The 14311-nt window shown below is 35.8% G+C and overlaps 1 protein-coding gene across 1 annotated transcript in view; it reads left to right on the top strand.

Moving 5' to 3' along the window:
- ATRNL1 (attractin like 1) overlaps positions 1 to 14311 on the top strand; it is a 548298-nt gene that overhangs the window by 117365 nt on the left and 416622 nt on the right. Inside the window, exons 16-18 of the mRNA XM_006920939.3 lie at positions 4657 to 4870; positions 6531 to 6719; positions 12280 to 12498. Coding sequence (XP_006921001.2) covers positions 4657 to 4870; positions 6531 to 6719; positions 12280 to 12498 — 622 coding nt within the window. The remainder of the gene's footprint in view (positions 1 to 4656; positions 4871 to 6530; positions 6720 to 12279; positions 12499 to 14311) is intronic.

Genomic DNA, 14311 nt, shown 5'->3' with positions numbered 1-14311 from the left:
TGAAATGTTGTAAAGATTTATGGTGTGCTGTTGTAAATTTTCATAATACAGTAATTTATCTTTCATTTTCAACTGTCTGTCCAGTTCATTTACTGGGTAATAGTTACTTTAAATGTTTTATCAACTGCTTCATTTTTCTATTCTACTCTTCCTTGAAGATTTTTATCATGATGAGTTAGGGAGCAATATTTCATTTTAAGTGACTTGTCTTTACTATAGAGAGTTTGGAAATATAGGCAGAGTTGCCGTAATGTGAAGCACAATCGTTAATCTGAAATATCTATGTTGGATTGACTCCTGCTGTTATTATTAAGAACTGTAAAATGTTATAGCTTTTTTATTATAAAAATATCTCTCAGAATAATGTATGAAATATATGATGTTCACAAGGCATAGCAGCATGTGTATTATAATTAGAAACATTATTTATTAAGTACTGTCTCTGTCTCAGGAAATAGATGGTGCAAAATATCGCTGTTCTAATGAACTTTGCTTAGGAAAATTTATTGACTACCTACTATGTGTACAGTGCTCCTAGGTTATATGAAATCGTGTCGTAATGAACATACATAAGATATTTTAATTTCATTTAAAAATATTTGTTGAGTGTTAACTATGTAAAATTTATTAAGTTTATTTAAAAGTGTATTTATATACTTTACAAATTTCTAGGTCTATGACCATCTTTATAAACTCTGTAGGACTATTTGTATAACATTTATAATAAATACCGTATAAATATCTCTCAAAAACTCAGATGGAGAGGCATATTTTTCTCTACCCTGATAGTCTATAATGTAAAAAAAAGATGATGGGGAGTTTTGAAACCACTTAACATTATAGTATAATATCATTAGCTTAATAACTTAGAAAATAAATATATTATTATGTATGTTAAGGTAGAAGCATTTAGGAATGTTAGGAAGATGACAGAATGGGAGTTTTTAATGCTTGTCCCCTCACAGAAACATTGACTTGAACAACCGTCTGTGTACAAAAATACCTTTACTCAGGTAAGGAATCCAGGTGAGAAATTACAGCACCTGGGAGAATCATAGAAATAAGGAAAATCTCATTGACGAGGGTAGAAAGGACAGTTTCATATTTCCTGCATCATCTTTCCCCAAGGCTATGCATAGCAGTGAAGCGTGTGAGAAACACCCTCAGCAAACGGAGAGGAGAGCGACCTGAACACCTGTCTTTGTCATGGACCTCCATCCCGCCCCGTTTTAGATCGGCTCTAGTGAACCATGGTGCTTGGCTGGTCCCCATGTATCCAGGTACTGGGCATGCTCCAGTGCCAGACTGGCCCATGGCCTCAGGCTCCAGTTGGCACCCATACACCCAGCCTTCACGATGGCCCTCTATGGCCTGAGGCCCCAGGCACTCCTTAACAGACCCCAGTGTAGGACTGGCCCCCGTGGGCTCAGGACCAGGTCCACCACGGTGTACTCAGGCTTCAGGCCCTCCTCTATGGGCCTACTTCTCTAATCCCAGGTAGCAGGCCTACCTTCATGGACTCAGGTGCAAGGCCTTCTAAGGCCCGGCTCACAGATCTAGGCACCAGGAGTGCTCAGTGGACCGTGGAAACTGGCTAGCCCCTGCAGACTCAGGGCCAGGGCCATACCGGTGGGCCTAAGTCCCATGCTTGCCCCAGCACCAGCCTGGACCCAAAGGATTCAGGCTCAGGACCCACCTCTGTGGACTTAGTCTCCAGGCCTACCCTAATCAACCCTTGTGCCAGGCTGGCCACCACAGGCTCAGAATCCAGGCTTGTTCCTCTGGACCCACGCACCTGACAGGCCCATGTAAAAGGGCCTGGTCACCCACTGACCTAGGCACCAGGCCAGATCACCCAAGGACTCCAACAATAAGCCCACCCATGGACCCCACGGCATAGCCTGCCAGAATCTCTGGATGGGCTGACAGTGAAGGGATTTTTTTTTTTTTTTAATTGAAACCAGTCTGTGAGGAATGAAAGAAGTGATTACTTCTTCAAATGTGCAGACACCAACACAAGACCATAGAGATCATGAAAAATCAGGGAAACATGACATTACCTAATGAATAAAATAAAACCCCAATAACCAGCCTTAAAGAAATGGAGATCTACAAACTGCCTGACAAAGAATTCAAAATAATACTCTTAAAGAAACTCAGTGAGCTACAGGAGAACACGGATGGACGACTAAATGCAATTAGGAAAACAATACATGAACAAAATGAGAAATTCAGCAAAGATACAGAAACCATAAAAAAGGACCAAACAGAAATTACAAAGCTGAAGAACACAATGACAGAATGTACAATTCCATAAAAAATCTTTAACAATAGACTCTATCAAGCAGAAGAAAGAATCAGTGAGCTGAAACACAAGTCATTTGAAATCACTCAGCCAGAGGAAAAAAAGAATGAAGAAGAGTGAATAAAGCTTATGATACCTGTTGGTAGACCATAAGTGAACAACATATGCATTATGGGAGCCTCAGAATGCACAGAAAAGAGAAATAGGCAGAAAACTATTTAATGAAATAACGACAGGAAACTTCTCAAATATGGAGAGGGAAATGAACATTCACATTCATGGATTCCAAAGAATCTCAAATAGCTCAAACATAAAGAGATCTTTACCAAGACACATTAAACAAGTCTATAATAAAAAGCTCAGCATCACTATCGTCAGGGAAACACAGATCAAAACCAATTGAGATATTACCTTCACCTGTTAAAATGGCTATTCTCAAAAAAGACAAAACGTAAGTTTTGACAAAGTTATGGAGAAAAGAGGACGCTTGTGCACTGTTGATGGGAATATAAATTGGTATGTAAATTAGTATAATCAATTTGGAAAACAGTATTGAGGTTTCTTAAAAAATTAAAAATTACCATATGATCCAGCAGTCCCAGGTCTAGGTATATATCCAAAAGAAATTAAATCAATATCTCTAAGAGATATCTATACTTGTATGTTCATTGCATCATTACTCTCAATAGCCAAGGTATAGTAACAAACTAAGTGTTCATCAATGGATGAATGGACAAAGGGAATGTGAGATATATAATGGCATATTATTCAGCCTTAAAAAAAAAAACAAGAAATCCTGCTATTTGCAACAATATGGATGAACCTGGAGGACATTATGCTATGTAAAATAAACCAGACACAGAAAGACAAATACTGTACGATCTCACTTATATGTGGAATCTAAAAAACGTCAAACTCTTAGTAAAAGCAGAGATTAGTAGAATGGTAGTTGCCTGAGACCTGAAGGTTGGGGGAAAAAGTTTCAGTTATGCAGGGTAAATCAGTTTTGGAGATCTAATGTACAACATAGTTATTGTAGTTAATAATAATGTAATAATACTTGAAATTTGTTAAGAGAGTAGATCTTAAATGTTTCACCACATACAAAAAGTAACTATATGAGGTCCTAGGTATGTTAATTAGCTTGGTTGTGGTTAATAGTTTCACAGTTTATGCTTATGTGAAAATATCACATTGTGAATCTTAAATTTGTACTATTTTTGTCAATTATTCCTCAAGAAAGCTAGAAAAAATAAAAAATAAAATCTCTAAAAAGGAAAAGCATAACTCTGAAGCAGAAACAAGAGGAGAAAAAGATGGAGGTGCTTCTTTTTATTTTATTTTATTAAATTTATTGGGATGACATTTGTTAATAAAATTATATAGGTTCAAGTGTACACTTCAATAATATGTCATATGTATACTGCATTGTGTGTTTACTGCCCAAAGTCACATTTCCCTTCCATCACCATATATTTGACCCCCTTTACCTTCATTTACTCTAATGGAGTTTTGGAAAGAGCAGCTTAGATCAAGAATCTCTCATTATTTTTTTTGATTATTATAAGAATAACATTTTAAAATTGAGGAATGATTAAAATAAGGTATGTAAATACAGAATATATTTTGTTTTCAAGCACTAAGAATATTTAGTTTTGTGGCATTTGCTAACCTCCATTAGTTAACTTTTAGGCAAAGTCAGATTTTATTAGTTTTCTTGATCTCTTTAATAATGAAGATAGATGCCATTAATTTATCTAAAATTGCTTAAAAGTCCTAATGTACTATTAGAGGTCTGAACTAGGAGAGTGGTACTTGTCATTCTTCTTAGTCCTTTCGTGAACCTGTTATAAAGTTTTCACTCAGCCTCTGTAAACTGTAGATCTTGTTTTCCATTTTCTCATAGTGCGTATAGTGGCCATTTTTCTTTAGACTCGTAACCTCTATACTGGTTACATTGGTGGCAGTAGTGATGGTGACGGTAGGGATAACAGCAGGAGGAGTAGCAGTAATAGTAACAGAAATAAGTTTGTAATGATCTTGCTTCATAAAATAGATATTTATATCCTCATTTAATAGAAGAGGAAGGTGGGGTTCACAAGAGCTAAGTAAGTGACCCCAATCATATAGCTAAATACGAAGTATGTTAAAAATAGTGTTCTATTCTACGTCGCTCTCCAAAATGTGCTGTAATTGTTGATTGTCCTGTGTAGTAGAAATCATTAGAAAGGCAGGCAGTTCTGTGTATTTTCAAATGTAATTTCTAATGATAACGAAATGTATCCTAAGGAATGTAACACAGTATTTTTACATCTAACTTTTTTTAATGCCCCTTTTGCTGTTGTTTACAGAAAGTAGCACCTTGGGTGGGCCTGCGCAAGATCAATATATCCTACTGGGGATGGGAAGACATGTCTCCATTTACAAACACAACGCTACAGTGGCTTCCTGGTGAGCCGAATGATTCTGGGTTCTGCGCATATCTAGAAAGGGCTGCGGTGGCAGGCTTAAAAGCTAATCCTTGTACTTCCATGGCAGATGGCCTTGTCTGCGAAAAACCTGTTGGTGAGTAGTCCAGTAAACTAGCATTTCTTTAAAATCGTGTTTGCAGCCCCTCTTCCAACCACCCCCTTACAGGATATGGTCGTCTGTGGGCTTGTGGTAACTTTTGCCATCTTTTTATGCTGCTGTTCCCCTTGTAGATTTTATCTTTATCCACGTTACCCACTTATTGTTAGTGACCTTTGCATTAACTTACGAAAATAAAAAAGTTTATTATTTTATGTGGTCTTTGTTTCTTAGTCGAAATAATGAGATTATGACTATATGGTTGTAGTTAATTCAGGATACTGAGAATCTATTCTTAATTGGTTAATGGCTTTTACTTATAATGATAGTCTTTGGAAGAAAGATTTGTCTTTAACAACTAATTTAGAATCATTTTAATCTTGCAAATTTATTATTTATTTCAGTTGGATTTTTGTTAAGTGATAAAGGAATATTGGATTATTTTCTTTTTAAATATATTTTTTATTGTGGTGATATATAACATAAAATTTAACCAGTTCAACCACTTTTTTTTCAATTTTATTGAGATATAATTGACTTTTTAAACCATTTTTAAGTGTAGAGTTCAGTGTCATTAAGTATATCCCGTCAACGCCATCTATCTCCAGAACTTTTTCATCTTCCCAAACTGAAACTTTATATACTTTTACCAATAACTCCCCATATGCCACCTCCTATCCCGGCAATCACCTTCTGCTTTCTGTCTCTATGAGTTTGACTAATCTAGGTGCCTCATAAAAGTGGATCTTAAGGTGTATATCCTTTTGCGATTGCTTATTTCCCCTAGCATAATGCCTTCAGAGTTCATCCATGTGTCAAAATTTCATTTCTTTTTAAGCCTGAACAATTATCTGTTGTATCTATATACCACATTTCATTTTTCTCTTTATCCATTGATGGAACTTGAGTAGCTCCACCTGTTGACTATTGTGAATAATGATGCTACTATGAACATGGGTGTACAGATACCTGTTCCAGTTCCTGCTTTCATGTCTTTTGGATATGTATATATAGGTGTGTGTGTATAGATTTATACATACGTAGATACACACACACACACACACACAGTAGAATTGCTATATCATATGGTAATCCTGTTTTTAATTTTTGAAGACTATCCATATGTTTGTCATGGAAGCTGCAGCAGCAATGTACAATGGTTCCAATTTCTCCACATCCAACATTTAAAAAAGAATAAGTCACCCTAATGGTGAATTAATTTATTTTTGTTGTTTATATCAGACATGTTCACTGACAGGACATTTGCTTTGGTAAGATGTGGAATATTTATGAAATTGTGGCTAGGAAAGTAGATAATGGTAGTGTACACAGTATTTAGCTAATAGATAGAAAAACTGGATAGAAAAACATGTATTATATTTCTGTTTGTAGTTTTTAAATTATACAATTTTATGTACATTGTAAAGGTTTAAAAATTCCCAAGGAATTATACAGTTCAAATTTGATAGCAAATTTAAGAGGTATTGACATGTCATCTTCATTTCCATTTACCTTATGTAATTTTTGCTATAATTTTTTCTCCAACACTTGGCTTCTTAATTGAAACATTCCCTAAACAGCAAAACACTTGAAAACCACTTACTTGTGTTAAAATGCAGTTACAAATAAAACAATTATGTTTGTTGATTTATTCCAGTTAGTCCAAATCAAAATGCAAGGCCATGCAAGAAACCATGCTCTTTAAGGACATCATGTTCCAACTGTACCAGCAACGGCATGGAGTGTATGTGGTGCAGCAGCACCAAACGATGCGTTGACTCCAACGCTTATATAATCTCTTTTCCATATGGACAGTGTCTGGAATGGCAAACTGCTACCTGCTCTCGTAAGTATTTACCTAGAGTGACTTCTCATTTAACAGCAACATAAATCACTTTTCCGTGATGGATAGAGGAATTAAACATTTAAGGACGTTTTAAAAAATTGAGAAAAATTATCGTTACAGCTCGTTTTAAAACCTAGTAATTCTATAAGCCCCTGACTTATATTATACCATCAATTTGAATTCTACTAGATATCTTACACTACCTGTTAACATTTTGCCACATTTATCCTCCTCTCAACTCTGAGCATATGTTGCAAACAGCATAACATTTCATGACATAATAGAAATGAAGTTTGTTTTCACAAGGATTGGATCACTGCCAGGTAAATACTACTTCTAGAAAATACAATATTGCTTTGAGGCAAAGTATAGTGCCTCTCTTTCCTACAAGGGTGAACAGAACATATAATTTTAAAAGCTGTGGAACAAAATAACTGTTATTGGACATCATCAGCACATATATAGACTCTCCACGGGGAAAGCAAAAAAAAAAAAAAAAGACACAAAAGCAGAACGGAAGAACTGAGCTAGGTGTGCCTGACACCCCCACCAGCAGTGGTCATTATTTAGTTTATCGGTGGTAAAAATGCAGTTCATACTTGTGTTTAAATAGTTAATACATGTAATTGACCTTCCAAAAAAGCCCAGTTACAATTTTTATAACAGAATTACAAAGTTCTCAAAAAATTCTCTTTAGAGAGATAAAAGCCCCAAATAAAAAAAATTGTTAAAAGGAAAAATATCTGAATCTTAGCAAAGAGATGGAAAGTACAAGTGAATTTAATAAATATTGAGATATATCTAGAAATTCCAACAACTGCTTACTCATTTTTTACCATTATATTTAATCCTTTTTTGTGTTTTTAACCAAGACACTTTTATGGAACAGGGAGGAAATACCAGGAAATAAAAAGGGACTAGGAATGATGATGATATCAAGGCTCAAAATCCAAGTGCTGAAAGCAGCTGAGTGTCACTGTTTGGAAGATGCCAGCTTCTCCGCAATGGTTTTGTCATGCTTTTGCCATTAACTTTGTTTTTAGTATGAGGGATATATAATCAATTTACATGATCATATTCTACTGCATGTGTCTAGTTATTCACTAAATGTATAACAGTAATAAGTTCTTAAAACCATGCTTATAGCTGTAAATAAAGCTGCATTAGGAATGGTCTAAGTTTTATGTTGCTTTTAGAAGTTGTTTAAGGGGTCGTTTGAGGTTTTTTAGTAAATGGAACTTGAAGGAAACTTTTCTTTGAAAATGAGAAACAAGTATAGATTTTGCAATATTCAGTGTTTTCCAGTTATAATATTGTGATATTAATGCTTAAAATTTACAAATTAAAGGAAAGAAATATATTTGAAGACAAATTTTGCTTAGTGGTTTCTAAGAAAGCTTTGCTAATAATGAATTATTAATAATTAATACATTTAAAGTAGTTTGATACTCTTTGTAAAAATGAATTTCAAGGAGATTATTTAAAGCAGTAATAAAAGATTTAGTTTTTAACACATAGAAGTTCAAATAAAAATGCAGTTGATATGGCGAAAACAATAATAGGAAACATTAGAAAAAGTATACATCCTAGAAATCTATATTTCTTTCAATATTTTACAAGTTTACATACATCGATTTAAACATTTTTTTTTCCTGGCAGTTTTTTTAAAATAAGCTTTATTTTTTTTAGAGCCATATTAGGTTCACAGTCATATTGGGAGGAAGGTACAGAGAGTTGGCATATGTCCTGTGCCCCCACACGTGCATAGCTTCCCTCGCTATCAGCATTGCACACCAGACTGGTACAGTTGTCACAGTCGATGAACCTCCGCTGACTCATCATTACTGGCCAAAGTCATCGTTTACATTAAGGTTAACTCTTGGCATGGTACATTCTTTAGGGTTTGACAAATGTGTCATGGTAAGTTTCCACCGTTATAGTAGCATACCTCTGTGCCCTGCCTCGTCACCCCTCACTTTTCCTAACTCTTGGCAATCACTAATATTTTTACTGTCTCTGTAGTTTTGTCTTTTCCAGAGTGTATTGTAGTTGGAGTCATATAGTATATAGCCTTTTCAAGTTAACTTTTTTCACTTAGTAATACGCATTTACATCTCCTCCATGTCTTTTCATGGCTCAATGATAGCTTACTTATTTTTAGAGCTGAATAATATTTCATTGTCCGGAGACACTACGGTTTATTTAGCTGCTCACCTACTGAAGGGTATTTTGGTTGCTTTCAAGTTTTGGCAGTTATGAATAGGGCTGCTATAAAAATCCATGTGCAGGTTTTGGTGTGAACATAAAATATAAATTTATTTGCGTAAATATCAAGGAATGCAATTATTGGATAGTATGGTAAAGTATAATTAGTGTTGCAAGAAACCACTAAACCGTCTTTCAGCATTGCTGTATTTTGCATTTCTATCAGCCATGAATGAGAGTTTCTGTTGCTTCACATTTTAAATATTTGCCGGCATTTGGTGCTGTCAGTATTCTGGATTTTGGCTATTCTAGCAGGTGTGTAGTGATATCTCATTGTTGTTTTACTTTGCCTTTCCCTAATGACATATGAGGTGGAGGTACTTTTCATCCTTGCCATCTGTATATCTTTTTTGGTGAGATGTCTGTTCAGGTCTTTTGCCCATATTTTTAATTGGGTTGTGTGTTTTCTTATACTGAGTTTTAAAAGTTCCTCGTGTATTTTGGATAGCAGTCCTTTATCAGATGTTGTCACCAGAAAGTATCAGTCCCTTATCACCAAATATCTTCTCCCAGTCTATGTCTTCTTTTCATTCTCTTGATAGTGTCTTTTGGAGAATAGAATATATTTAAATTTGAATGAAGTTTGGTTTATCAGTTCTTTCTTTCATGGATTGCGCCTTTACTGTCTTTACTAAAACATTGTAACCAAAGCAAAGTCATCTAGATTTTCTTACATGTAGTTTTGCTTACATTTCCCATGCTGTCTACTTTATGCATTAGTTTGCTTAGCATATTAATTATAGTTGTTTTAAATTCCTGGTCTGGTAATTCCAGTTTTTTTATTATGTCTGGTCGATGCTTGTTCGGTCTGTCTTCAGTTTGTGTTTTTTGCCTTTTGGTTTGCCTTGTAATTTTTTCTTGATAGCCAGAAATGATATATGGGTAAAAGAAACTGCTGTAAATTGGGAAGTATTATACAGTCCCATGATACGTCTCAATCTTTTGGTGAGCCTGCGGCCCAGACTGTGAACTTCACAAGTGTTTCTCAGTTTATTTTTCTTCTCTTGGGTTATGGTACAGGCTGCTTGGAGGGAGCTGGAGGTTGTGTATTTCTCGTCCCTCACCCAGACTTGGTTTGGGTACTTCCCTTTAACCAGGTCAGTTAGGCTTTGCTAAAACTCCAATGGTTTGGGCTGGGTTTTGTTAAATAGTTTCTCAAGGCTTTGTTACAAAGAACAGAATGCTCTTGCATATTTAAAAATGGTTCTTCTTCTTCTCCCCTCTGTTAGAAGCACAGGGTTTTTGTTTTTTTTTTTTTTTGCATGTTCACTGAGAGGGCCTGGTAGAGCCCCTGGAAGTAAAACTCTCAAAGTGTAGGAGTTCTCCTATGCCTGGATCCCCTCGGAGGTTTTAACTCTGAGTTGCCCACAGTGAGCGCCCAGCAATTCTTCAATTACAGTTCAGGTTTTCTTACCCTGGTACCGCTTCCTATAGAGGTTTCTACTTTGGTAAATTGTGATTTTCTGTGTCTTCCTACCTGTCTCCAATTTTAGGGGCAGTAGTTTGCCCTGGGACCTGATGTCTCTGGTGAATCTAAGAATTTTTGATTTTTCAGTTTGTGCTGCTTTTTACTTTTTGTTAGGATGGAGTGGTGTCTTCTAAGCTCTTTAAATGCTGAGCTGGAAACAGGAAGTCTTCATTAATCATTTGAAGTCTTCATTAATAATTTCTTGCAGATTGATTTTTCAAATTCTTAGACATTTCAGAAACCATATTAAATATTTTTAACAACTTAATCTTTCAAAAAGCCAAAAATAAAATAAAATGATTTGCCGTAATTACTCATAGTTCATACATAGTCTTCATACTATTTATAACTTAGGAAAAAACACAGCCTGTAAAAGGTTTCCTGTTACTGTTTTCTGTAAGAAAGAAAACATTAGAGTCTGTCAGTTTTTGAGTCAGCATCAAATGCTAAAGAATGAATTTTCTACAGGTTAACATTAGTCACTTGTGTTTAGTGACTCAAAGAGTAATCTTTCTTTTAAAATTTATTATTAAATAAATATAGGAGATGGTACTCATTTTCCAGCATCGTAAGTCCAATCTCTGAAATGCTTAGCATGCAAACAATTTCTAACAACAATGTTGTTATGAATTAGAATAATTTTTTAATCCAGAATTTTGCTATCCCTGCACAGCCCTCTGTATTGAATTCCTGATGTTCACTGAGTCGCCTGTGTCATTTTGCTTGCAGCAATCCAAGGGACATTTTTGTTTCCAGTCATATTAAAACACCGAGCAGCAATTAAGTTATTACCACCACAACAATGAAACTGAGTCTGCCAGAAAGCTACCATTTTTTTTTCCCTCTGGGAAAAAAATGTGACTAGAAGACATGATTCATGGCACCTCATCCCTGTGTCACTATCTTCTGTGTATAAACGATTCTGAAGACAAAGTGTACCTGTTCTAGCAAAAAAAAAATCAGTAAAAGTAATTAAAGTCTCAGCCGAATATAGGATAGTCTGTGAATTAAAAATTTAAAACATTATGTAGGAACTATTGTAAATAAGACGACAGACTGTAAAATGTTTATACTTGGTAAAGGCATCACAGTACTGATAGGCTCTGTTGAGGGTAGTAGGTTATACATCAATTAAACAAAACAGGTTCAGCTTCAGTGAGTGGGCCTTGGAGTGATATTCTGCAGCCCTGACAGTCAGAGGAGGCTACCACTGCTGGTTGCCTGACCGAGTATCCGGTTCCCATGTTCCTATTCGGTTTGGTTCTTTGGGTTGGACTGAGTTCACTCCTCACAGGCTGGCCAATGCTAGTATCTTGGGCTCTTGGAAGGAGCATTGCCCATGAGAGGCTGTCCTAGTGGGGCTCAGCTATCTCAGGGGATGAGCAGATATCACTCACACTGGCTGTTCACAGGCAGATGCAGTTTTTTTCTTAAAGGCCCTTACTAGGCACAACAAAAACAAACTAACAGGGCTCCAAGTCACAGACAATGGTGAATGTGGGCTGTAGGCCCACATTCAGTTCCCCAAAAGCTCTGATACTGGCCAAGTTCAGAAGTCATTAAGTGCTGACTTCATTTTTCTCCATGTCATTGTCACCACACTTTTTAAACCTCAAGCCAGTTCATTTACCTCCTCTTTGTTCATGATGTATGTTTGATTTGCTTTAAGTAGTTACTGTCACTTAGTCATTACCAAAAAAATATTTAAATATACTATAGATGACTTTTTGCAGTCTTTTTTCAGATTATATTTATTTTTCCATTCACTTACAATTCTATTTGAATATAAAGTCATGTAACATATTTGTTAATGCTTCTGTCATGCAGCTCAAAATTGTTCTGGGTTGCGAACCTGTGGACAATGTTTGGAGCAACCTGGATGTGGATGGTGCAATGATCCTAGTAATACAGGAAGAGGGCACTGCATTGAAGGATCTTCACGGGGGCCGATGAAGCATCTTGGAATGCACAATAATGAGATGGTCCTTGACACCAGTCTTTGTCCTAAAGAAAAGCATTACGAGTGGTCTTTTATCCAGTGTCCAGGTAATAAAATGTGATGAAAACAATTTCAGTTTTTCAAACAACTCAGTTTTTCAGTCAAATTGTTTTTGAAACAATTTCAAAACCCAGAATGATTTTTCCTTTCTTATAAAAAAGATTTAGAAAAAAATAATGAAAATGAGGCTCAAAGTTCCAAGATAAAAAAATATTCTTCCCTCTGTCCATCTCTATTGTGTAGATGGTATTCCGTTTGCAGTCGCTAAAAAGACTAACTAGATGCATAGCACGTAGTGAGTAGATTTGGTTTCATGTTAACTGTTAAGAAAGAACATTGGCTTCATGCCTGTTTTCTACCCTATAGTATAGTCTTTTATTATTCATAGTATTATAATAGCTTAGAATTCAAAGGCACCTCTGAGGATCCGGTCAAACTTTATGCTAAGTATGGGAATGTTCGCTATAATATCTGCGATGGAATTAGCTGGCTTCACTTTGAAAGCTGCCATCAGTATTCACTACCGTTCAGTTTTGAAGGTTGGTAGTTACTGGTTTTCAGGGCTTTCTTTTTCCCATACGAAGTCTGTTCTTATACTGAATAAAATCAACCTTCTTGAAAATTTAATTTATTCAATATATTTTTATTGAGTGCTTACTATGTATGTATGTATGTGCCAAGGATTATTTTAGATGCTAGAGAGACAGCAATTAACAAATTAGACTAAAATCACTGCATTCATGGAGCCCATATTTTTAATTGAAATTAATAAAATTGTTACACATATACATACATATGTGAAGTTAGATGGTGATAAGTGCTATTAAATAAGTAAGACAAAGAAGGGAGAATAAGGCTTGCAATTTAAAATAGAGTGGTAAGAGCAGATCTCACTGAGAAGTGACAATAAACATCTTGAGTGGATGAGGGAGTGAATCTTGGGGACATTCCAGGAAAGAGCATTCTAGAAGAGGTAACAGCCTGACATAAGGACTGGGTGAGATAGTTTATTTGAGAGGTGAATCTAGGAAGCACAATTGAGGTAATACAGACTTTGAAAGAAGGGAGAAAAACCAATAATATGTACATTATTAAACTGGTACTACACTAGGAAATTTGGACTCAGACCCCCTACGTACCTATCAAGAACCAGGTGGAATGCTCTTCAGAGTTGACTCACTGAGGGACTGGGGGAGTGCAAGGGGGCATTTATTACTAGCTCTCATCCCTCATTGGTTAAATGATGCCTCTGGAGGTATTGTACTTCTGAGCTATGCCAGTATGTCTGATTAATAGCTTTCCCTGGTACTAGTGAAAATTCTGCAGCAGAAACATAAAGAGATACAGTAGAACTTGCTTTAGGTGTGATGCTGATAATGTGTTTTATCAAGACCAGATGGACCAAGGGAGTGTGGCACAGGGTGGGAGAAAACCTGCTTCATAAACTTTGAAATTTATGAAAACAAAAGAGGAACAAATCGTTAATTCATACAGCAGCATGTCTGAATCTTATATGTGTTTTGCTTAGCGAAACAAACCAGACCCAAAGACTACTTGTTGTATTATTTCACTTGTAAAACAATCTGGAGCAGGCAAAACTGGAAATCAGTCTAAATCAGATTGGTTATTTGCCCCAAGTAGTAAAGGTAGGGATTGACTCAAGGAGGCCTCCCAGTGGAATTTTTTGGGTTTTGAAACTGTTCTTTATGATACTGTGATAGTTGATATATGACTATACATTTGTCAGAAACCATATTGTGTACCACAAAGAATGAAAAAGTTGATCAGGATGTCTGGGGATCCCAGGATGGAAGGATGGAATGCAAACTGACAAGTAAATTTAACTGTACTACAAATGCC

The sequence above is a fragment of the Pteropus alecto genome, unplaced genomic scaffold, assembly GCF_000325575.1.
Source record: "Pteropus alecto unplaced genomic scaffold, ASM32557v1 scaffold177, whole genome shotgun sequence".
NCBI classification, from domain to species: Eukaryota; Metazoa; Chordata; class Mammalia; order Chiroptera; family Pteropodidae; genus Pteropus; species Pteropus alecto.
Note: the sequence above shows the minus strand (reverse complement) of the source record. Positions and strands in the feature narration are given on the sequence as shown.